This window comes from Rana temporaria, chromosome 5 (assembly GCF_905171775.1).
Source record: "Rana temporaria chromosome 5, aRanTem1.1, whole genome shotgun sequence".
Taxonomy (NCBI): domain Eukaryota; kingdom Metazoa; phylum Chordata; class Amphibia; order Anura; family Ranidae; genus Rana; species Rana temporaria.
In genome coordinates this window covers 167,647,076-167,670,474 of record NC_053493.1, presented here as the reverse complement: position 1 = coordinate 167,670,474, position 23,399 = coordinate 167,647,076, and the positions used below count along the sequence as shown (strand labels likewise).

Below are 23,399 nucleotides of genomic sequence, written 5' to 3'. Positions count from 1 at the left end.
CGACTGAATCTGGTAATCCAGAGATGAAGGGAGCTTGTCCCAACGTGACAGAATTTCCTTCTGTAGCACCCGGGTGTGGAATTGGGCATACGGAACTGCCTCGAAAGAGGCCACCATCAGACCCAGAACCCTCATGCAGAATCGAAGAGATGACCACTTCTGGGTCGACAACTGTTGCACCGCAAATTGCAGTGTCTAAAGTTTCTCCGTTGGGAGAAAAACTCTCGCCTCCGCGGAATCCAGGACTAGCCCCAGGTATTCCAGTCGCTGAGACGGAACCAACACTGACTTCTGGATATTCAGAAGCCGGCCGAACGCTTGGAGAGTCTGACACGTGATAGACACATCCTCTTCTAACTCTGAGCTTGAGGAAGCTCTCAGGAGAAGGTCGTCCAGATATCCTACGATAGCGATCCCGCGCTGCTTCAGCAGGGCTAGGATCGGGGCGAGCACCTTGGTGAAAACCCATGGTGCAGAGGCCAGGCCGAACGGGAGGGCCACAAATTGAAAGTGGTCCTCCCCGATCGCCAAACGCATAAATCTCTGGTGCTTTCTGCATATGGGAACATGTAGGTATGCGTCCATGATATCCAAGGACACCATAAAGTCCCCCTGATGAAGCGCTGCTATTACCGAGCGAATCGACTCCATCCTGAATTTTTGTACTTTGACAAAACAATTGAGGGCCTTGAGGTCCAGGATTGGACGGACCCCTTCCTTCTTGGGGACTACAAACAGATTGGAGTAAAACCCCTGAAACCGTTCCATCGAGGGAACCGGCACAATCACTCCCCTGACCAGAAGATCCTGGACAGCCCCTGACAGATCCTTCCGGCGATCCGGAGGAAGCTGGAGGTTGGAAGGAAAAAAAATCTGTTTGGTGGACAAGAGATAAAACTATCTTGTACCCCGAGGAAACTACTTCGCAAACCCAACGGTCGGAAAGAAGAGACCTCCACCGAGCCGCGAATTCGCGAAGCCGGCCCCCCACCCGAGACACGGGTGGGGGCAGACCTTCATGCGGAAGCAGGTTTGTCCGCAGGCTTGCGGTACCAGGTGTGCTTCTGCCCTGCAGCGGGGGTCTTAGCACCTTGAAAACTTTTTCCTGCCGCACTGGGCGGGCGAAAAAAACGCTTGGGGGTAGTAAAGGAGGGCCCTTGCTTACGGCGAGGCTCCTTGCCTTTCCCAGACTGTGGGAGCAGTGTGCTCTTACCACCTGTGGCATCCTTTATGAAGTCATTCAGGGACACCCCAAAAAGCCGTTCACCCTTAAAGGGTAAATCCACCAAGGCCTTCTTTGAGGACTGGTCCGCAGACCAACACTTCAGCCACACAAGGCGACGTAGTACCACCGCGTAGGCGGAGGCCCTGGAGAGTAAGGGGAGCGTATCCAGGGCCGACTCACAGACAAACTTCAGACCCTGAACCAACTGTTCAGCCAGGTCCACACAGGTCACGGAAGCATTCTGCGCTTCCAGCTCCTGTAGTAAGAACTTTGCCCATTCGTTAAGTGTCTGCGACACCAGAGTCCTGGCCAAAACCGGTCTTACTGCCGAACCCACTACTGTGAACATGGAGCAGGCCACATCCTCCACTCTCCTATCTGCGGGGTCCTTAAATGCGGGAGCCCCTTCCACAGGCAACGTGGTGGCTTTGCTCAATCTGGACACGGGAGGGTCCACTGACGGAGGAGAGATCCACTTTTTTAAAAAGTCCTCCTCAAAGGGATAACGGGTCGCAAAGTATTTTGGAACAGCAAAAACTTTTTGCGGCGTATCCCATTTCTTGTACAACAATTTTTCCAAATATGGAATAAAAGGAAACACTTTTGCGGTGCGGGGTGGCTTGCGGAACCCAAAAGGGCCCAGCACATCCCATGCCTCCGCCAAATCCTCAAGTTTCTGAGTATCCCGCACCGCAGAGATAAGAGCTCCAACAAATTCCTTATCATGCACTGACCCTGAAGCAGAGTCATCCTCTGCTGTCCGCGTGGGTTAAGCCCTCATCATCTGACATGACAGAACCCGAGCCAGAGGCAATAGCAAGGCCCGATTCTGTGTCAGAGACATCCCCAGAAGCAGGCTCAGGGAGGGGGCGCTTTTTACCCCCCTTCTGGCCACTTGACGCTTCAATCCTGGCGAGAAACGCCTCAAGGACTGCCGTCATAGCCTTTACAGAGGCGGCAGGGGCATTAAGGGTTAACTCAGGCATTGCTGGGGTAGAAGCTCCTGGTTCAGGCTCCATGTTGCCCCACCGCTATGCCTCCCTAGCACTGCAAGGCAGAAAAAAAAACACACAGGTCACCTCCCGGCTGCAAAACAGAAGGCAGGGGACCCCCAGGGAACTCACCACCCCACTCGGTTGCAGTGTGAGCTGAAGCGCTGAGAAGTGCTGGCTGCGCTGTCCCTCAGGAAGCGATTTGCGGGCTTTTGCTGCGCTATTTCAGGCACTAGAGGCCAAGACTTTTCCAAGATGGCCGCCATCTGAGGTAAAAAACACCATGCATCTACAAGAAAATGACCCCCGAACAATGTAAACCGCGTCCGCGGCAAAATGGCAGCCATACGCAGTTTAAAAAAACACAGTGACACAGCAAAAACACGGCCAGCACACACAGCAACTCCCCAAATGTAAAAAAACACAGCACCTCACAGCACACGGTCCCTGGTAGAGAGAGAACCCCAGGAGGGCCCCCCCTTACGGCCGCCACCCAGAATGGGGAAGGAGGGAGAGGAAGGGAGAGAGGAAAGCAGGGCGGACCCTCATTCGACCTCCCCAGGGAAGCACCAGCCATACCACCTTGCCAGGGCAAGGGGCCTACTTACCCGTCCTTTGACCGACTGGAGGCATTCCGGACAGAACCAACGTCCACTAAATGGCATGGCTGTCGGCCAGACACACTGTGACAAGGCCATAGAGACCGGTCATGTGTGCCCTAGAACCGTAGTTCCCCGGCCACCCCTTGGAGCAATGGGGCATGTCGTGGACGACCCAGAGCCGAGCTGAGGGCCGGCACACGCTCGATGGCCGAACATGGGGGGACTACAAGAGTCAAGACCCAGCCTGTCACCCAGTCAGCAGTTGATAGTAGAATCACAGGATTCAAAAAAAGCAGGAACAAAACAAATAAAAGCAAAAAAAAAAAAAAAAAAAAAAAATCGCAAAAACATTCCAGAGTACAGGAACTCCAGAAGGCCATGTCTCTCCTGACATTAGGCAGAAAAAAAAAGACTGGAGCTGCTGAGGCAGAGTGTGGGTTATACCCGGGGGACCACGCCCCCTGGGAGGAGCTGTACTGAGCAAAGTGTTGTTAACACTTAAAGTGCTGTTTTTCTGCCTAACTCTCCTGGAAGGAAGGATATAATACCCTAAGGTCAAAGGCTGCTGTGTCCGTCCATGAACGGAAGAGAAATTCCCTCTGCTCCGACCAGCACATGATCATCAGAAAGGGGCACAGATAATAGAAAAAAATACACCCCCCTAAGCTAGTAGGAATGGGGTTGTGCAATTCAGATTTTTTTATATTATTTCTGCATTGACTGTCTTTAAAATTGCCCCAGCCCCTGTTCTAATCCACTCCAGGGACAAAACCGGGGACAGACTTGGTCCGGGACAGCGTCCTTAATCCGGGGACTGTCCCCGGAAACCGGAGATGTCTGGTCACCCTAGTCTAAACTAAAGCAGTATTAAACCCAAAACGCTAAATACTGTTCATCATCTAGCTCCACTTTACTAGCAACAAAAGCAACAACACATTTTTTGGAAGGTGCTAGTCTTAGCTGTGTTTCTTAGTGTGACTTAAGCCGGGTAAAAAATAAAATAAAATGCTTGTTAGGTGAGCATGCTGGAAGACCAGCAGCCAACTGACTCCTGATCAGCGCTTTCAGCTAATGGCAGAGGGCGCTGATCTGAGGGGGAGCTGAGATGTTTTATTTTGTTTTTTTCCCTTCAACCCGTTGGGTTGAAGGGAAAAAACTATAGTGTGTCCTTGGGCTTTGGTGTGGGCAAATGCATCAGGACTACATGTGTTTTATAGCTGTCTGTGCAAACAGTAGGGAGATTAATTCTATTTGTCATTTTTACGACTATCATAAAAAGTGAAAGAAAAACACCACATTTTTTGTTGTCAGATGGGAAATTTTACAAGGAGAATACCAGTTCTGATGACCCTTGTGACAACCACAGATTCCTGTGTTGGCCATGGGACAGGAAAAAAAAATCTACCCAGTGGGACAGAGATGGGAAAAAAACACTGATGCCCCGTACACACGATCAGAAATTCCGACAGCAAAAGTCCAATGTGAGCATTTGAACAGAAATTCAGACCGTGTGTATGCTCCATCGGTCTTTTGCTGTCGGAATTTCCGCCAAGAAAAGATTGAGAGCTGGTTCTCAAATTTTCAGACGCAAAAAAATCCTATCGAAAAATCTGATTGTCTGTAGCAGTTCCGACGCGCAAAATTCCATTGCATGCTCGGAAACAATTCAACGCATGCTCTGAAGCATTGAACTTAATTTTCTCGGCTTCTCGTAGTGTTGTACGTCACCGCGTTCTTGACGGTTAAAAGTTCAGAGAACTTGTGTGTGACCGTGTGTATGCAAGCCAAGCTTGAGCGGAATTCTGTTGGAAAAACCACCCAAGGTTTTTCCGACGGAAAATCCAATCGTGTGTACGCGGCATAACAGGATTTTTATAATCCTCCCTTACCTTTACCTCAAATGGAAAAAATGTTTTGCGTTTAAATCAACTTTCAGTGGTCAGGAACTCCTGTTACTGCTTAACCACCAGGTTGCATGAACAAACTGGGAAGATACTGTTGCGCTGTCTTCACTTGCTTTGCAGAAAGTCCAGCTTGGGGAGGGGGGATGCAAGAGAGCAGCTGGACTGGATGATGAAGGTGGGTTGAGGTGGTAAAGTGCAGGGAATTAGCTGGTTGAGGGTCAAAGTGGCTGGAATGGAGGAAAGGTAGAGGACCCTTTTTGATTATATTTACCAAGAACACAACATTTACTGTATAGCAGGCATCACTAAATGCTGGACCGTAGTTTGAATTCGGACTGCCGTAGTACCATCATTAAGGAGCCATTCTGCCCAGAACAGTCCCCACCGCTAAAGTCATTCTAACAAAGCCGACAGCGGAAGAAGCAGATGATTGGTTGCTAGGATGCAGAGCGGACCTAGCAGTCAATCACCAGCTTGCAACTCCCATCCTCCCTGTCTGTATGAGGTTGGACAGGAGGGGGGGGGGGGGAAGAGAATGATGTGAAGGGGGGCTGAGGACAATGGAATCGCTGAAAATTGTAACGGAGAGTCTCAGGACAGTTAAGGGGGGCTCAGGAGAGTAATAGTGACAGCATTGTGAAGGGGGGTTTTGATTTTTAGAGGAGTGACCGATGTGAAGGTGGGACGGAGGATGCTGATGCAAGACCTGGACTGTGATATGAGGCTTGATTCAGATCTGTGCATGCAAATGTTTCAGGTAGGGCAGCCTATTCAATTTAATGGGCTGCCCAATGTGTAAGAAAACGCAAGGAAACGGGTCAAACCCTCCCCCGTTTTTTGCAACACCATATGGCTTGGTGCGCATGGAAAAGTGCTGTAGATGCCAAGGTCTAGGGACCGTGCAAAATCGCATGCGTTCTTGATCCACAGAGAAATGCGCTGCACTTTAGCAGATGGATGGAGGTGCCATTAATTTTTTTAATGGCACCTCCACCCATCTGCTAAAGTGCAGCACATTTCTCTGTGGATCAAGAACGCATGCGGTTTTGCATGGTCCCCAGCCGCAGAGATGCGAGTATAGTCTAACAAGAGAGGGGTGCTGTGACGTGAAGGATCAGACTCATAGCACAAACATGCAGTTTAGACCTCTGCTGGAAGAAAATTTTACTGACTGGACCTGAATTTTAATCCAGTACTCCTGCTATGCAGCATGCCTTGAGGCCGAGGAATCCCTCAAGCCCTTGTGGACAGAAACATGGGTAAAAGAAAGCAAAGGTGTGTGGCTGATGGAACAAGGGCTTATGTCTTAATATAATCTTTTAGTTAATGGATGTTAAAGAACAAGTATGAAGATTAGACATTGTGACATTACTAGGATTTCACTTGCTGCATTTGTTTGTTCCAGGTCAAAAACTCAGAGTGTTGGTAGTGCACCCAACATTTTTTGAAGGAAGTCAGCAGTAGCAGCCCTCATAATTCTCACACTACCAGATTCAGCTTGTAAAAGTGCACTTTACCTGTAAGTGTTGAGAACAGAAAACTGAAATAATCCACATCTTGCATTGTGCTCTCAATGATTGGACACATCCAATTCCCGAAGGGAGACCTGTAACAAATAACTATGGTTTGTTGTTGCCTTTCAAGTCACATAGGCCTACCACATAGTAACCATTTTAAATTCAAGTCTAAACAAAAAACTCAGTTCTCTGTGACTGTATATCACTCATGACTGGCTGGACAGAAATACAAATCCGTTTGCAGGTAAAATGTTGAGATGATGAAATGTTGAGATTTTCTTCTAAACTATACAGTATCTCACAAAAGTTACACCCCTCACATTTTTGTAAACATGTTATTATATCATTTCATGTGACAACACTGAAGAAATTACACTTTGCTACAATGTAAAAGTAGTTAATTTACATTTTTTACAACAGTGTAAATTTGCTGTCCCCTCAAAATAATTCAACACACAGCCATTAATGTCTTTACCGCTGGCAACAAAAGTGCGTACACTTCAAGTGAAAATGTCCGAATTGGGTATAATTAGCCATTTTCCCTCCCCGATGTCATGTGACTCAATAGCGTTACAAGGTGTGAATGGGGGAGCAGATGTGTTAAATTTGGCGTTATCACTCACTCTCTCATACTGGTCACTGGAAGTTCAACATGGCGGCATCTAATGGCAAAGAACTCTGAGGATCTGAAAAAAAAGAATTGTTGCTCTACATAAAGATGGTCTAGGCAAAAAAATTGCCAAGACCCTAAAACTGAGTTACAGCACAGTGGCCATGACCATACAGTGGTTTAACAGGACAGGTTCCACTCAGAACAGGCCTCGTCATGGCCGACCAAAGAAGTTGAGTGTACATGGGAAATAGACATATGAGTGCTGCCAGCATTGCTGCAGAGGTTGAAGGGGTGGGGGGTGGGGTCAGCCCGTCAGTGCCCAGACCATATTCAAATTGGTCTGCATGGCTGTCGCCCAAGAAGGAAGCATCTTATAAAAATTATGCACAAGAAAGCCTGCAAACAGTTTGCTGAAGACAAGTAGACTAAGGACATGATTACTGGAATCATGTCAAGTGGCCTGATGAGACCAAGATAAACGTATTTTGTTTAGATGGCGTTAAGTGTGTGTGGAGGCAACCAGGTGAGGAGTACAAAGACACGTGTGTCTTGCCTAAAGTCAAGCATGGTGGTGGGAGTGTCATAGTCTGGGGCTGCATGAGTGCTGCCAGCACTGGGGAGCTACAGTTAATTGAGGGAACCATGAATGCCAACATGTACTGTAACATACTGAAGCTTAGCATGATCCCCTCCCTTTGGAGACTGGGCCGCAGGACAGTATTCCAACATTATAACTACCCCAAAAACACACCTCCAAGACAGCCACTGCCTTGCTTAAAAAGCCAAGGGTAAAAGGTGATCCTATTGAGCATCTGTGGAGCATCCTCAAACAGAAGGTGGAGGAGCGCAAGATCTCTAACATCCACCAGCTCTGTGATGTCGTCATGGAGGAGTAGAAGAGGACTCCAGTAGCAACCTGTGAAGCTCCGGAGAACTCAATGCCCAAGAGGGTTAAGGTTTTTTTTGAAAATAATGGTGGCCACACAAAATATTGACAATTTGGGCGCAATTAGGACATTTTCACTTAAGAGTGTACTCACTTTTGTTGCCAGCGGTTTAGACAATAATGGCTGTGTGTTGAGTTATTTTGAGGGGACAGCAAATTGACACCGTTATACAAGCTGTACACTCACTACTTTACATTGTAACAAAGTGTTATTCCTCAGGGTTGTCATATGAAAAGATATAATAAAATATTTACAAAAGTGTGAGGCATTACAAAACGTAGCCTGGAAGCCATAGATGCCGGCAAAGCGGCAATGAAGTTGCAAATAGACCATCTCTCATCTGAGCGCACTCTTTTTAGGCATGACCTGGATAAGATAGAATACCCGTGTGATGCCATTTCCAGATTTTTCAGCTGAAACACAGGAAAAAAAAACAGCTAGTTCAATGATGTTTGCAGGTGGCTGAGAGCTAAGGAAATACAATATTGCAGGTTATACCCCAGCAGGCTCTGTATCCAACATAAAAAAGGTATGTAAAGTTTTTTGATCAACCACTGGAGGACTATGAATGGCTGGACAAGGATCCTTGAAGTTTCTCTTGGCTCACAATTCACCTCTCCTGCAGTAATGCCCCGATATATTCTGTTGCATACATAGTTTTGGTTGCACCTTTTCAAAATGGATCAAAACTTGCTGCTAAGCTTTACCATTTGCAATGTTTTTTTATATCGGAGGTTGCTCTAAAGCACCACAAGGTGGCGCTGATTATCTTGGTTGCTGTCACTATTTACACCTCTCTTTGCTTTATGCTCCCGATACACGGAAACTTCACAGTACTGTCAAACTTTTGAAAGTTTTTTTTTTTCTCTCTTTTTTTTTTTAGATTCGTTATCTTTTTGGATGTCAGTAACCCGTTTTTATTATACCGCACTATGAAGTTTTTCCTCTCTTTTTTATTCATACCATGACCTAAAGATGCTCACTGAACGCCCCGTCACTGTCCGGGGAGGAGACGGTGTATGTGTGCTAAGATAAAGACCTAGCTGATACAAGGGAGTGTTTGGTGTCACATGGAGAGGTGAAAAGGATCTTCTGCTGTGGATCAACTTCCATGTCCGGAGCCTGGTGAACCAATCCCTGTGTGCTGAGCTTGTATGATCTCCGTAATAGAGGTCCATCTGAGCCAGTAAGCGGCCATTTATCTACTTTTATCTGATGGAAGCTAATACTGAAGATTCATATCCCTGATTATTTGATTGAATATCTGCAGTTTTTTTGCTACATCTTTTTGCTACTTTCTGGACTCCTAAGGTGTTATTTTCTACTTTCTGGACTCCTAAGTTGTTATTTTCTGTTTGGACTTAAATGACCACTCAGGATCATCGCTGAAGGTGTGCGGCAGTTGTCAATTTTTTAATCCATATTGCTGCTTGCCTTCATTATACATACAATATTGAGATCATATTCATATCAATTTCCATATGATTCTGTTCTAAGTTTATATATACACACACACACTGCTTTTTTTAGTCGCTGTTTTATGCAATTTTTTAGTCGATGATTTATGCGATTTTTTCAGGTTGCACATTATTTTTTACCTTATCACTAATATTAGGGTGGGAAATATCAGAGAATGTCTTGCATTATATCCCGACGACCTGCTTCTGTTCCATATCCACTTAAGGACCGGCCTATTTTTTAGACTTGGTGTTCACAAGTAAAAATATTTTTTGCTAGAAAATTACTTAGAACCCGGAAACATTTATATACAGTATATCTATAAATATATATCTACAGAAATCTCTCTAGAGAGATGTTTAAAGTTGTTTAGTATACAGCAGAGTCAGAGGGACCATTTTATTGAAGCGACAATGAGCTTATCGCAGAAATAAGGCATAAAGTGTTCCGTTATGCTGTATGCCTTACATGGAGGGAAAGATTTTTTGTTTTCAGGGTACTTCCAAGTTACATTTCTAACTGTTCCCAATGACATAAAAGCAATTCTTCAGTTTTTGAGTTCAGGTCTGCTTTTAGTTGAGAACATCTTTTCTAGCAGCAGTGTTAAAAAAAAAAAAAAAAAGAAAACAGTTCACTGGTGGAGTTCACTCCATGTGAAAGTGGTCTTAACAGGAGCGGCCAGTCCATTAGGGGCGCCGCAATCATACGTTTGTACGAGTGTTTTTTTTTTTTTTCCCCGTTTCAAGCTACGTGATTGGAAGTGGCTTGAAAAAGGCTGGGCTTGGGGCACAGAGCATTGCACCCACCCACTTGTGACAATAGCGAAGATTGGGTTGGCCCGGGAGGAGAAGCCAAGGTATCCGTGGAGGGGTAAGTGGGGGGGGGGGGACACACACACACGACCGTCACAGTTAGGGGTGAGTGCGGGCTGACCTAGGGGGTCTTATTAGGTTTATGTTTGGTTTTTATTGGCCAACACCCACAACTGCATGCCTTGCACTGGCATCTAGGTGCAACTAAGTGATAGAACAAAAAGGGCTATTGTCTGCATGTTTGCCACCATATTATTTATGTACTACTCAGTAGAATAAAGATCACCTTGTTTCAGATTTCTAGCAATTAGAATTGCATATACGTTTCCAGATATTAGTAGATAAACTCACCTTGTATGTAAGATTCCAATAAGCTTCGAGGCAAGATTAGATGGTAATCGTTCAGATATACAACATCGACTCAACAAAACCAGCAAATCAGATGACAGAGTTGGAATAAAGTACAAAAGTTGCACCAGTCTCAACTGCAACTCTTCCGGTAGAAGCACAAGAATGCCATCTTTTGGATCTGTGAAAAAATTAAGTAGTATTAAAGTGCTACCAAACCCAGGACCCTGCATTCCATATATCTAGTCTCCCACAGTATACAGAACATGGAAATGCATTTATTTTTGTAAATCTAAACTGGTAAATACCTTTTCTCATCAGCAGTATATAGCAGTCATGACTTCTATCTGTCTGGTTAACGTTTGTTGGAAGAGTTTTAATTTTACCATGACTGTTCTATGAGGCTGAAGGACCCCTGACCCTCTGTCTGGACAATGCGGATTGTCCCTGTGCCAATCACATGCACCCTCCAAAGAAAAACAAACAAAAATCTAGCAACACACACCAAACTAAGCATGGGGACAATAGAAAGAAGGGAGAATCATTTACATGATGTTTTACTGCATATGCAGACTGATTTTACTGTTGTGGGTTTAGTAACACTAACAGCAAAAACAAAAATTGTGAGAAAATTTAAGTATAGCAAATTAAGATTTTTTTTTTTTTTTATCAAAAGTCCTAGTGCACAACTACCTGGGTAATACATGCATTTTTCCCCCCATGATTTGCTCATTTAAAACTTGCACTCAAAATTTGTGACATTTATTGAGCTCTTAACTTCCTGTGGTGTACAACAATGCTGCTTCTGCTGCGGTAAAAAAGTGCAGTCAGCCAAGTTCTCACTTGCTGTACTACAGAATATCTTAGTTTACCAAAACGAAGAGACAGAGTAGTATTTTCTAGTCCACAAGTGGAGAACTCAGGTAGGGTTAAAAATATTGCTTGAGATTTCAGTGCAGAAGAGGCAATGTTATCAGTTCCCTATAGCAAATTAGGATGTTTCTAGATTATTGGTAGGCTTAACTGGTGTTTTTTTGCTTTTGAAGTCGTTTTAATAAAGAAGCAAAACGTGATACGATCCAAGCATGGGGCATAGCTCATATTTTCAATATTTAAGGCTCCATGTACACGGGACGTTTTTACAACTGCTCCTAAATGATTGTGTCAGATAGTAACCCACGTTTTAAAACATCAGTTTTGTCGCATTTAGCAGCGTTTCTAATAAATAAATAAATAAATAAATAAATATATATTTATTTATATTTTTTAATGGCCAAAAATTAAAATGGCCTATAAACGAAAACGCAGGTAAACGCTGGTACCGCGTTTAGCACCTGCAATGTGGAAATCTCCAGCAACTCAAAGAAACGCTGTTAAAAGCAACTGCCTAAAAACGACTAAACGAGACTGTGTACATGGTCACATAAGATAACAAGCTGCCTCTGAACATCCGTTTAACAGCAGCAGTGTACATGGGGCCTTAGTGGTACCTTTGTACCGGACCAAAAATTCATTTCTTGTTCACCGAGGGACCAAAGAATAATACAAAAAAAACACTGTTGAGTTTTACGGATACCGGCAGAAGAATTTGAAAATAAAAAAAAAAATAGAAAAATAAAAATAAGGTATGCCAAACAAGAGCATGATCACAGAGGTGAAGGGCATGTGTCCTTCAAATTAATTTTATACTAGGCAAAAACCTAGTACACGGGCATACAGACACTGTTGGGTTGTACAGAAAAAGTCCAACTGAGAGGAGAGCAACAGCAACAAAACACTAGAAGGCCCATTAAAAAAAAAAAAAAAAAAAAAAAAAAAAGAAGGAGAAAGCTGAAGAGAAGGCCTGGAAGTAACCTTACGGTTGGCCTTGGGGGCCTGATATGCTTTAGTACCCGGAGGAGGTCAGCAGCTACTGTAGCTGCCAACTTTTAATATTAGGGCACTTACCTGTGCGATGTCGCCACCCCAGCCAATCTTCGGATTGACTACCAGGTGCTGCCGCCGTCAGTGAAGCTTCACTGCTGGTTCCCTATTGCGCATGAGCAAAGCGTGCTGCGCTTTCTAATTGACCCTGCGGCAGGGGGGGCCGAACTTCCAGGAGATCAGGCCGTGGCCCATCTCTGGGAAGTGTGGAAGGAGAAAGCATATGAGCAGAAGTTCCACTTCTAGGATGGAACTCCACTTTAAAACCCTCATCTTCTTATACTTGTTGCTCCAAGCAGACTGAAGGTTTTTAGATAGCTGCTTTTCTAGTCCCTTTACCCCCCCCCCCCCCCACCCTTTTTGTGATGGTTCAGTTAGAGAGCCATAGATCGGATAGCTCCTACGCAGTACACTACTTTGTTTGTTCTGAAAATCCTTTGAATTGATTGGGCATCTCTGCTTTATTGATGGGAACACATTGTGTTTTTTTTCCTCCCCACCAGATTGGTATCACACAGTGCCCTGCATCGCCGAAGGCATATTATAGTTCTTCTGCAACACTCTCTGGAGTGCCTTTGTATTGTTTATCTTTATCCCCCCCTCCTTTTTTCTTTGCTCTGCATCTTTCCTTACACTCCAATATGGCTCAAACGATTGTGACAACGGTTACTGAAATTCTGCTTCTACAATGTTAGGGGTTAAATATTGCCTCTAAGAGAGGGCAAAATCTTAACCAACTGCATAAACAAAGTCAATATCCATCTTTTGCAAGAAACCCACTTCCAGACGGATTCTTTTCCATCATGCTCTAACAGATATTCCAACCAGTGGATCCATAGTACCAATCTTGTCCAGAAAGCCAAAAGAGTCTCAGTCGCTTTTCAAAAAGCGCTGCCAATCGTCTTGATTGACCAAATTGCTGATCCCTAGGGACGGTGTGACTTTGTAAAATTTTCACTTTGGGGAACTAAATTTACAGTGGCCAATTTAAAACTTTCCAAACATCAATCAAATCCAAACGGCAATAAAATATCTGAAGATACTGTCTGGCTTCATGGAGAGCAGACTCATGGGTGGTGATTTTAATCTTCCTATGAATTCGCAGCTGGATACAATCTAAATACTCAGTGTCGTTCTCCAAATTGAAATTGCTTATAAGAGAAAAGTTTTTTTTATTTTTTTTTGGCCAATCATACTTGCCTCGGTGGATGCAGCATCAGATTGATACTGCATCTTACCCCCGACGTCGCTGCACTGAGAACCGAGCCACCGAACACTGCCGATGGCTCGGTTCTCACTCCTCCCCGAGCAGAGTGTTGCTGACTGTCAGTATCGCTTCTGTGCTACTTCTCCACACTCATTGGAGCACTGAGCCGTGGAGGGGCGGGGAGCGACTGTCTCAGAGGCTCACTGAGAATGGCATCAATTAAAGCAGCTGGTGGATCCAGACATAGAAGTCGGGATGACGCTCTGCCTCGACTGATAGCAGTGACGTCAGCGGAGAGCTGACTTCAGACCGATCTCCGCTGAAAACGGGTCACAGGAGTGCAAAATGAATTGCACTCCTGTGACCCAGACGAGAAGCCCAACCTAAAAAGCTCAGACTGGACTACTCCTTTAAACGTACCTTGTACGATTATCATTTGATTGATGTGTGAAGGACATTGCACCCTAAATCCAGATACTTATTTTCCCTAGGATCACCACTCAGCCGCATTATTTTTTTGGTGCCAATAATTGTTTAGACTTGTTGCTGGCGTGTGACATTGATAATATGATTTGGTCAGACCATTCACCCATTCGACATTTAAGGCCACATGCACACTGGACGTTCTTGGATGTTTTTACAGCTACTGTTTTTGGCTTCAGACATTTTTTTCTACCGCTAACGTTGAAAAATGCTATTGCAAAAAACGTTGAAATACTCACTGCAAAGCTACTGGCATTTTTATAACGTTATTTTATAAGACCAGTGTGCATGAGGCCTTAAAGCTTTGTGCTACAACTAAGGTGCTCACCAAAACGCATCAACTTCTGTGTTTTATTTTCACGATCATGTAGTCAAATATGCATATGGATTAGTATTGCTACATCTTTCTGCATATCCTGTTCTGGTGTGAGCACCTGTGAGTGAATCCTTCAATTGAATTGGGCTCTCCTTGTAGAGTGAGTGAGCTGCTTTCACTAGACTCTTTGCTGACATTTAAAATCCCCCTGGCTCCACTAAAAAAAAAAAAAAATGGGCCTGGCATCTGAATGACGCATTGTTGGTCGACCCAGAGTGCTTTGCATGTATCAAAGACTATATCCAATTTCCTGGCTGACCACGCTTTAGACCCTACCCCATTACCCACCCAGTGGAAAGCTCTGAAGGCGGTTTTAAGAGGGACTTTGATCCAACTCGGCACTCGCTTGAAAAAGTAATCTGCATTCATTGCATCCGCGGTCTAAAATCTCAGGACCCTAGAAACTGAACACAAGTGTTCAAACACGACCCCGGGGTGTCTTCATGACCTGTACGAATCTTCTGCCCGCAGCATTCGTAGACCAATGGAAAAAGTAATTGGCTCGCTCTTTACACCCACAACAGACTTCTACTTTAGTTTCACATCTTCAGGGATTAAACAGACAATAACCTCACCGTCTTCAATTAAGAAGATGTTTAGCGACTTTTACCAATCTCTTTATAATGTATCCCCACAACAATCCGTAAAATTCACTACGACTAGAGAAGCATATCAGGCATTCTACATAGCAGATACCCCACTACCGTCCTTGGAGGTAGACAATTGACAACCTGGAAAATCCATTTAGCGAACAAGAGGTTGCCAAGGCCATCGTTAATACTCCAGGGGATAAAAACCTGATTCCTGATGGCCTTATGCCCAAATTCTACAAACTTTTTGCTCCTCCCCTTACTTCTTATTTGACTTGTGTATTTAATTCCATAGAAAATGGTTCTACCTTCACCAACTCTAGAGGCACACATCTCGCTTATCCTGAAACCAAAAAAAAAAAAAAGAACCCTTCCTTTGTGCGAATTATAAACCAATATCGTTATAGGAGTTGACCTAAAAATTTGCGCCAAAGTTCTAGCCAATTGACTACAACCATTATTGCCCGGAAGTTCTTAACCACTTCAATACAGGGCACCTTCACCCCCCCCCCCCCCCCTCCTGCCCAGGCCAATTTTCAGTTTTCAGCGCTGTCGCATTTTGAATGACAATTGTGGTCATGCAACATTGTGGTCATGCAACACTGTACCCAAGTACAATTTTGATAATTTTTTTCCCCCAAACAAACCAAGCTTTCTTTTGGTGGTATTTGATCACCTCTGCAGTTTTTATTTTTTGTGCTATGAACAAAAACAAAAAAAACTTTTTGCTATAATAAATATCCCAAATTTATTTAAAAATACATTTCTCAATTTAGGCCGATATATATATTCTTCTACATATTTTTGGTAAAAAAAAAAAAAAACGCAATAAGCGTATATTGATAGGTTTGCACAAAAGTTATAGCGCCTACAATTTTTTTTTTTACTAGTAATGGCGGTAATCTGCGCTTTTTATCGCGACAGATAGATCGGACACTTTTTTTTTAAACCATTGACAATTATACTGCGATTAGTGCTATAAATAGCCATCGATTACTGTACAAATGTCACCGGCAAGGAAGGGGTTAACACTAGGGGGCAATCAAGGGGTTAACTGTGTTCCCTAGGCGTGTTCTAAGGTTGGGGGGTTGGGAATAACTAGGGGAGAGATCGATTGTGTGTTCCTATATACTAGGAACACACAATCTGTCTCCTTCCCCCTGGCAGGACTTGGATCTGTGTGTTTACACACACAGATCCAGGTTCTTGCTCTGTCACAAAAGATTGCGGGTGCCTAGCGGACATCGAGGTCACCGAGCACGTGCATCGGCTTCTTGGTGACGCGGCGGGCATGCGCCTTTTATGTGTACAGAGGTGGAGGGCTCATTGGCAAATTTATTTCATCACCAGTGAAGGAATGTTGGATAGATTATATATATATATATATATATATATATATATATATATAAAAAAATATATAAAAAATTTATAGATAGTCATCTTCCAGTTGATGAATTTCTAGTGCTGCAATGGTTAACAGCTCAGTCTTCTGAAGTACAATGACCTTCCACAGAAAAAGTTCAAAAACAGAACAGCCAACAAAAGCATACACACCATAAATTTGACAGGCTACTGTCTGAAGGTTCTGAAGTAATTCCTTGTTTGACCGAGCTGCAGCAGTATATATTGTATCAATCATAAGGGAAGAAAGCTGGTGGTTTCTTGGACCAAGGTGAACAAGCTGAACTGGTAAGCTGGCAAGCCATCGAGATAAAACTTTACTTCGACTCCTGCAAAAACAATGAAACAGACCTAATAATATGTACATTGTGTTATGTTTTAATACACACTTCTAATATAAAAATCACTGCTCCTGTAAAATATAAATAAATTACATATTATGGAAATTACGTTTTTTTGGGGCGTTAAGACAATTCTTTAAAAAGAATGGCTTTAAACTAAACTTTGCTTACTGCAATCTCCATCTAGATGACATGTTTTACTCTTAGCAGGGTAGAGAGAGAAAAATCACTTAGTAAGGCCCCTTTAACACGGACGGACCGTTCAGGCCTGCCTGTCAGCTTTGACGGCGGACCTGAACGGTCGCTCCATGCAGTCCTATGGAGCAGCGGATGTCAGCGGAGACATGTCCGCTGACATCCGATCCGACAAATTCAAACGTATAGGGATACGTCCATATCCGTCCATGGCGGATCGAATGAGATCTGATAAAAACGAACATGCTGTCCGTTTTCACCAGATCACTCCATAGGAATCAGAGTCGCAGCACAAGCCCCTCCATGCTTAGTGAGCAGAGAGGAGCTTGTCATCCTCCAGCTCAGCAGAGATCTGCGGACTGATCTTCTGCTGAGCTGGCGGACTCTGTACTGACGGAGTCCGCCACGTGTGTAACTAGCCTAAAACAGTATTGGGCTCACACACATTTTATTTATTTTTTTAACCAGTAAATGTTTTTATTGGAGTGTAGTTTCCAGAAGTTTGACTATTATACATAGACAAAATATGATTCAATCCAAACAATCTTAATTTTATAACGAAGAACAGAAAAGATACCCCAAGTAAATCTAAGAAGGTATGGCCTCATACTAAAACCATAGCATTAGCAGTGGGCAATAAGCAGGTCTTTAGGTTCCTAATAGGCACATCTCTATATAGATCAAGGCAACAAAAGTTGAAGGGGACTCTCAAGGCCTCAAAAAGCAACTTAGGAGAGCAGTGTGATAGATCAAATAAGAGAAAAGTACAATCGAATGTTTACAGCCAGCAAAAATTGGGTATAGTTGCAGAGGTACTCTGTGCTTCCACCCATATTTTGTCAAAATTTCTTCAGACAGTTCCTACTTTCATAGGCAAGTTTGCATATGGACAGAACCTGTGGCCTTCCAATACATTGTATTAATATATAGGATTTATATAGCAACAACAGTTTGTGCAGCACTTAAAGCAATTGTAAATCGCTGCGCTTTTTTCTTCTTCTTCTTACCTGCAAGGATAATGTGCTATATGCATCGCATACTAGCACATTAGGTGAAACTTACCTCAAAACAAAGCTTTCCAACGATGCCACTGGAGATGGCATACATCTTCACCTGGTCTTCCTTCTGGGTTTGCAGACTCAGGCTATGTAACTGGCCAGAGCTGCGATGACATCACTCCTGCGCATGTGCACAGGAGCCACCGGTGACGGTACAGGGCTCTAAAGAAACAGCACAGGCGGCCATTCCTTCAGAGCGCATGTGCCAGTGATTTCACTGGCTGCATGTACAGTAAATATCTCCTGAACGGTGCATGTTTAAAGAGAAATTTACACCACCTTATTATAGGCTTACCTATAGGTAAAACTAAAAGATGGAAGTTTAATTCCTCTTTAACAAAATAAAAAGAGACAGTACAGTTACAATACAATTCAAGACAAAGGGATTAGGAGGGCATTAAAAATAAAATTGGAGTACAAAAGAACGCTAGCTAACCAAACATGGATTGTGGTAAAATATGTCAAGCTCTTCTAAAAATCCCTGGAGGTTTTAAGAGGTGGTTGCTCCTCAAACCAACAACTTTATATCAAAAACACACCACAAATCAGACAATCACCCCTTACACAAACTTTGGGCAACACAGGGTGGAAGCATGACATGGCAGGCATTGAACAGAGAGCGAGAAGGGTTGGTGATGCGGTAGGCACAGTGTTTAGTGGGGAGAATGATGTGAAGGGACGGATGCAAGGGGTGTGTGGGCATATTGTTGAAAGGGCTGTGCAGGTGCAGTGGTGGTGTGGTACTATAAAACACATGCAAGGCTGATGGTGCGGGAGGTATGAGAGGTGCAGGCAGATAAGAGCAGGGGAATGTATCTAGGCACTATAGATAAAATGTGTATGGGTGTGTAAATGAAGGGACAGATATGTAATTTCAGCATCAAGATCTGAGGGCGGAGGCACAGATTATCAAGCTGGTCTTAAACCAGTGCAGTCAACTAACTTTGTTTGACAGCAATTCAATTGGTGCAAATCCGCTACTTGAATGGAATATCAGGGTTTGCGAGTGGGGACGGTAAGAGAAGGCAAATGAGCTCAGGGTGAAAAGTATGCCATTTGGCCTCAGGCAGTCACACCCTGCAGGGACTGGAGATTGCCATCCGAGTGGACCACAGCAGCAGTGAAAAAACAAGGAGGGAATGTGCATCCAATTAGAGCGGTAAGTAAGCAGCTGTGCTTGGTCCCCAAAAGAGGAGCAGCAGAGTGTGATGGCAGTAGAAGGCACAACAGTGACTTGAGAGTGGCTCCGGGTGACTTGGCACTAAAGAGGCATCTGGGCAAGCAGCATGCGGCTCCCTGCTGTGGTTGAGGTAGCGGGAAAAAAAATGTGGCAGGAACACGTTACTGCAGAGCAGAAGAGGTGGGGAGAATGGTATCTCCATCAGTTAAGACAGGAAGAAGAAGCAGCAAAAATTGCTACTGTAGAATCCACTGTCCCATGTTGGATCAGATTATGGAAGTGACTTGTGACTGTAAGACAGCCTTAGTTCCCAAATAAAGATTGAGAGAGTTTTTTTAAACAAGAGCTTACACAAGAGCACCTCTAATGCATATTAGTACAGTTGAGGACACTCTTCCCCCTCATTTATACCAGGGTGTTACAGCAGGAACTTCAAGCTTGCCATCAAAATTTTTATTACCTTGAGAATCCCTCCATGCGTAATAATTAGCATTTTATAGGCTTCCCTGAAAGAGCTGAAGACACCACTCCCCAACTTATTGAAAAATGTATTACAAGAGACTTTACACTCCTTTTCCGCTTCTCCACCATACAAAAAATTTAAGACAGAACAGTGCGCTCCCCCTCAGCCACTTCCTGTGGAGAGACACTCCAGATCCCCTATTGCAAAAATCCGGAATTTCAAGGACAAAATGGCTATCCTGCATGCCAAACTGGGGATTTACATTATCAGCCTAACTAACCATCTTTCCGGATTTCTGATCCGATCTAAAAATCTTACAAGCTATCTTCCTTAAAGTGCTTGTATCCTCCACATTGTGATTTTCTTAAAATTTAAAATCTCCTAAACCTGCATGGTTTAGGATATATTCGCCCTGCACGCAGCCACTGACTTCATCGGCGCATGTGCTCTGAAGGCGTGGAGGATTGTGCCGGCAATTTAGAGCTCTTGGCCAGACCGGAGGACTCCCGTGCATGCGCAGGATTGACATCATTGCGGCTTCGGCCACTCACAGCAGAGCCGAAGGAAACACATTTTCTCTTTTGACCTTCTAGGAGTGGATTCCCATTATATTTTTCCTACCCAATTCAGAGATGAGACCTGCATCTGCTTAGTTATATGTACACAGTTGCCTGCATGTTTGCATTATGATTGTCCTGAGAGATCCCTATACCAGCCACTAGATGGCATCCTCTCTCAACACAATCTCCCATTTATGCTTTGAATTGTCAGCATATTACACTTCTGGTTCTTAAAACAAGCTCATTACTCATCTATTCGATATCCCAGCAAAAGTATGCTCTGGGAGGGCACCAGGCAATACTTTTGCTGGTTGATTTTCCACCCCAACTTCTGAAAAGGACCGTAACACCAACTGCAGATCATGAACAAGGACTCCTTGTCTCAAAGATCAAAAAATCATCTAGATATGGGACGATCGATACACTCTGTATCCGAAAAAAGGCCTGGACTTCGGCCATGATTTTTGTAAAAATTCTGGGTGCTGCCGAGAGACCAAAAGGAAGGGCATAGAACTGCCAATGAATTGGCCTGTTTTCCATGAAGACCGCAAATCTGAGGAACCTTCGGTGACCCTGGCAGATTGGTACATAAAGATAAGTGTCCTGGAGATCCAGGGTCATTATGAAGACGTTTGGCAACAACAGATTTCTTACAGAATAAATGTTTTCCATCCGGAAACGTCTGTAGACTATGAATTTGTTCAGGACGCTTAAATTGATGACCATACGTAAGCCGACGGATGCTTTCTTGACCAGAAAATAGGGAACGCTTCTGGTCAGAAAGTATAGGACTAACACCCAGGACTTGGTCACAACTAGTCCTAGATGATACCAGAGAAGGGGGGTCCACCAATCACAGTTACAAAACCTAAGAAAACAAAAAAACATGTCGGTGTTCCTGGAGGGTCTGGAAATACAAAACAACTGAGGGTCAGAGGGAAAGGAGGGGCCTTTGAAATTGTATCCGATTTGTGTTTCCTGTGGAGGGCGGAGCCCATCATCTCTCAAGTAGCGTCCTGGAAGGTAAGAGGGGAAATAGCACTTATAGTTGTAACAATAAAGTTCTACGTCTACAAGGCTTATAGCGACAAGAATATCATCTCCACTGTGAAGCATGTGACAGGTAAAGATTTGATAAACCCAGTTGTAGAAATAACAGAATTCTATGGAGTTTGAAATAAGATCTTAAAAACAACTGGACCAATGACCTGAAGCTGACTTGATGAAACGGTTGATGGCAATATTTAATACCCAGTATTCCAGTGCCAGAATTTTGAATAAAAAGGAGAGGTAGTGTAGTAAAGATGGGCTGAACCAAATTGAATTGTTTGGGGGGAAGAAAGTTGATCAATTTGGGAGAAGACTTTGAAAAGGGTTTTGATAAATTTGGAAACCTGGTATCAATACTGCCGGTTTTCTTTGACTAGTTTTATTGACATATTGTTAATAGGTATGACCTTGTGGCTGCCTAAATTACAGGTCATTTTAACATAGGGATATAAGAAGTGTAAAGTATGCAGACACAGAAATAATCAAAATGTAGAATAAGAAAAAAATTTACTCCATTAAAAAAGGAGAGATCTAAGAAATGGTCAATACAGATCATACAGCATTCAAACATTGGTCCCCGTGGTTAATAACTGTAGATTTTGATGGTGACCTAGATATGTGTAGTATTTCTTAAAATCTTAGGACTATTATATGGATGATTTAATGGGGTGAACAAAGTTCACTCCCTACACTACGGTAGAATACCAAGAGGAAAAGTTAGAGCAAAAAAAGCAGTGCGGCTGTAAGAGGCTCTGCCTGCACAGCTGCATCATTCATTTACACAAGTGAATGAGTAAACGACCTGTCTGTCCTGTCTGACAGGTGACCACTGTCCTGGTATGCGCAGAAAGTTGGAGGGACAGTGTGCAGAAACCTAAAATTTATCAGGGAAGGCATTCATTGTTTAGTTTTACTAGATAGACAATTCAGTATTGGAACAAATTGTCTAAATAAGTTGGACATTTTAATTTTTGAATACAGTAGAAAGGGTTAGGACTGGTTAGTTAAGGTCTGTTTGAAAGCGTCTCCAGCAAATGCATGGCGGTTGGTCTTCTGAGTCAGACATTGCCAAAAAAGCACAGAAATGACACAGAATAGCAGGTGGTGGGGTCCTTTAGGGGACCCAATAGGTCACAGCTGCACTCCAAGGAGCTGGGTCAAGACCAGACCAATTACTTTGGTGGCTAGACAGGCCCAGAAAGGTGGGGATGCTATATCCGAACTGAAAAAGCAGGTAAGTGGCAGTGAGAGGTTCGCCGAAGCATCAAAACAACAACAAAAAAAAAAACTTATATTAACCAGACAAAATCATAGTGGCCCAAACAAATGCAGAAAGTACAGTAGGTGACCGTGATATTGTGTCAATCTTGCTGCTTTTCTCTGCGACCACCTACGAGCCCCGTCGCGGAAGCCAGCGCCGAGCTGGCTCGCCGGGAAAGGAAAAAGCCGACATACGTCCGACTTGCAATGAACGGGGATCCAACTTGGATTCCCGCTAATTCCAGACGATGTGTTTGGTATGAATCATGAGGGGGAACTCCACGCCAAATTTAAATAAAAAACCGCCATGGGTTCCCCTCCAGCAGCATACCAGCATGGATTGTAAGGAGAACCCCCCCCCCCCCTACGCTGAAAAAACGGCGTGGGGGGTTCCCCCAAAATCCATACCAGACCCTTATCCGAGCACGCTGCCCGGCCGGTCAGGAAAGGAGTGGGGACGAGAGAGCACCCCCCTCCTGAGCCGTACCAGGTCGCATGCCCTCAACATGGGGGGGTGGGTACTCTGGGGCAGGGGGGCACCCTGCGGCCCCCCCACCCCAAAGCACCCTGTCCCCATGTCTTTCTTCGTCATCTTCCCTCTTCTTTTCTTACGATGTTGCCACGATTCTCCCTCCTGCTGTAATGCCGGGTGTGCGGTGCGCAACGATTTATATAGGCCCCTTATGACATCACAGTCCCATCATGCTCTGGGTGGTGACGACAAAATAACCCCACCCCCTTATGTCGTCACCACCTGAAGTATAATGGGCCTGTGATGCCATAAGAGGCCTATATAAATCGCAAACTGCAAAAGTCAGCAGCTACAAAATACTGCAGCTGCTGACTTTTAAAATATGGACACTTGCCTGTCCAGGGCACCTGCAATGTCAGCAC

At 44.1% G+C, this 23,399-nt stretch overlaps 1 protein-coding gene across 1 annotated transcript in view; it reads right to left on the bottom strand.

Moving 5' to 3' along the window:
- Positions 1-23,399, bottom strand: part of TEX10 (testis expressed 10) — an 89,258-nt gene that overhangs the window by 42,503 nt on the left and 23,356 nt on the right. The window contains exons 7-9 of the mRNA XM_040353339.1: positions 16,552-16,727; positions 10,422-10,599; positions 6,241-6,329 (exon numbers count right to left, since the gene is read on the bottom strand). Of these exons, the coding sequence (XP_040209273.1) occupies positions 6,241-6,329; positions 10,422-10,599; positions 16,552-16,727 (443 nt within the window). The remainder of the gene's footprint in view (positions 1-6,240; positions 6,330-10,421; positions 10,600-16,551; positions 16,728-23,399) is intronic.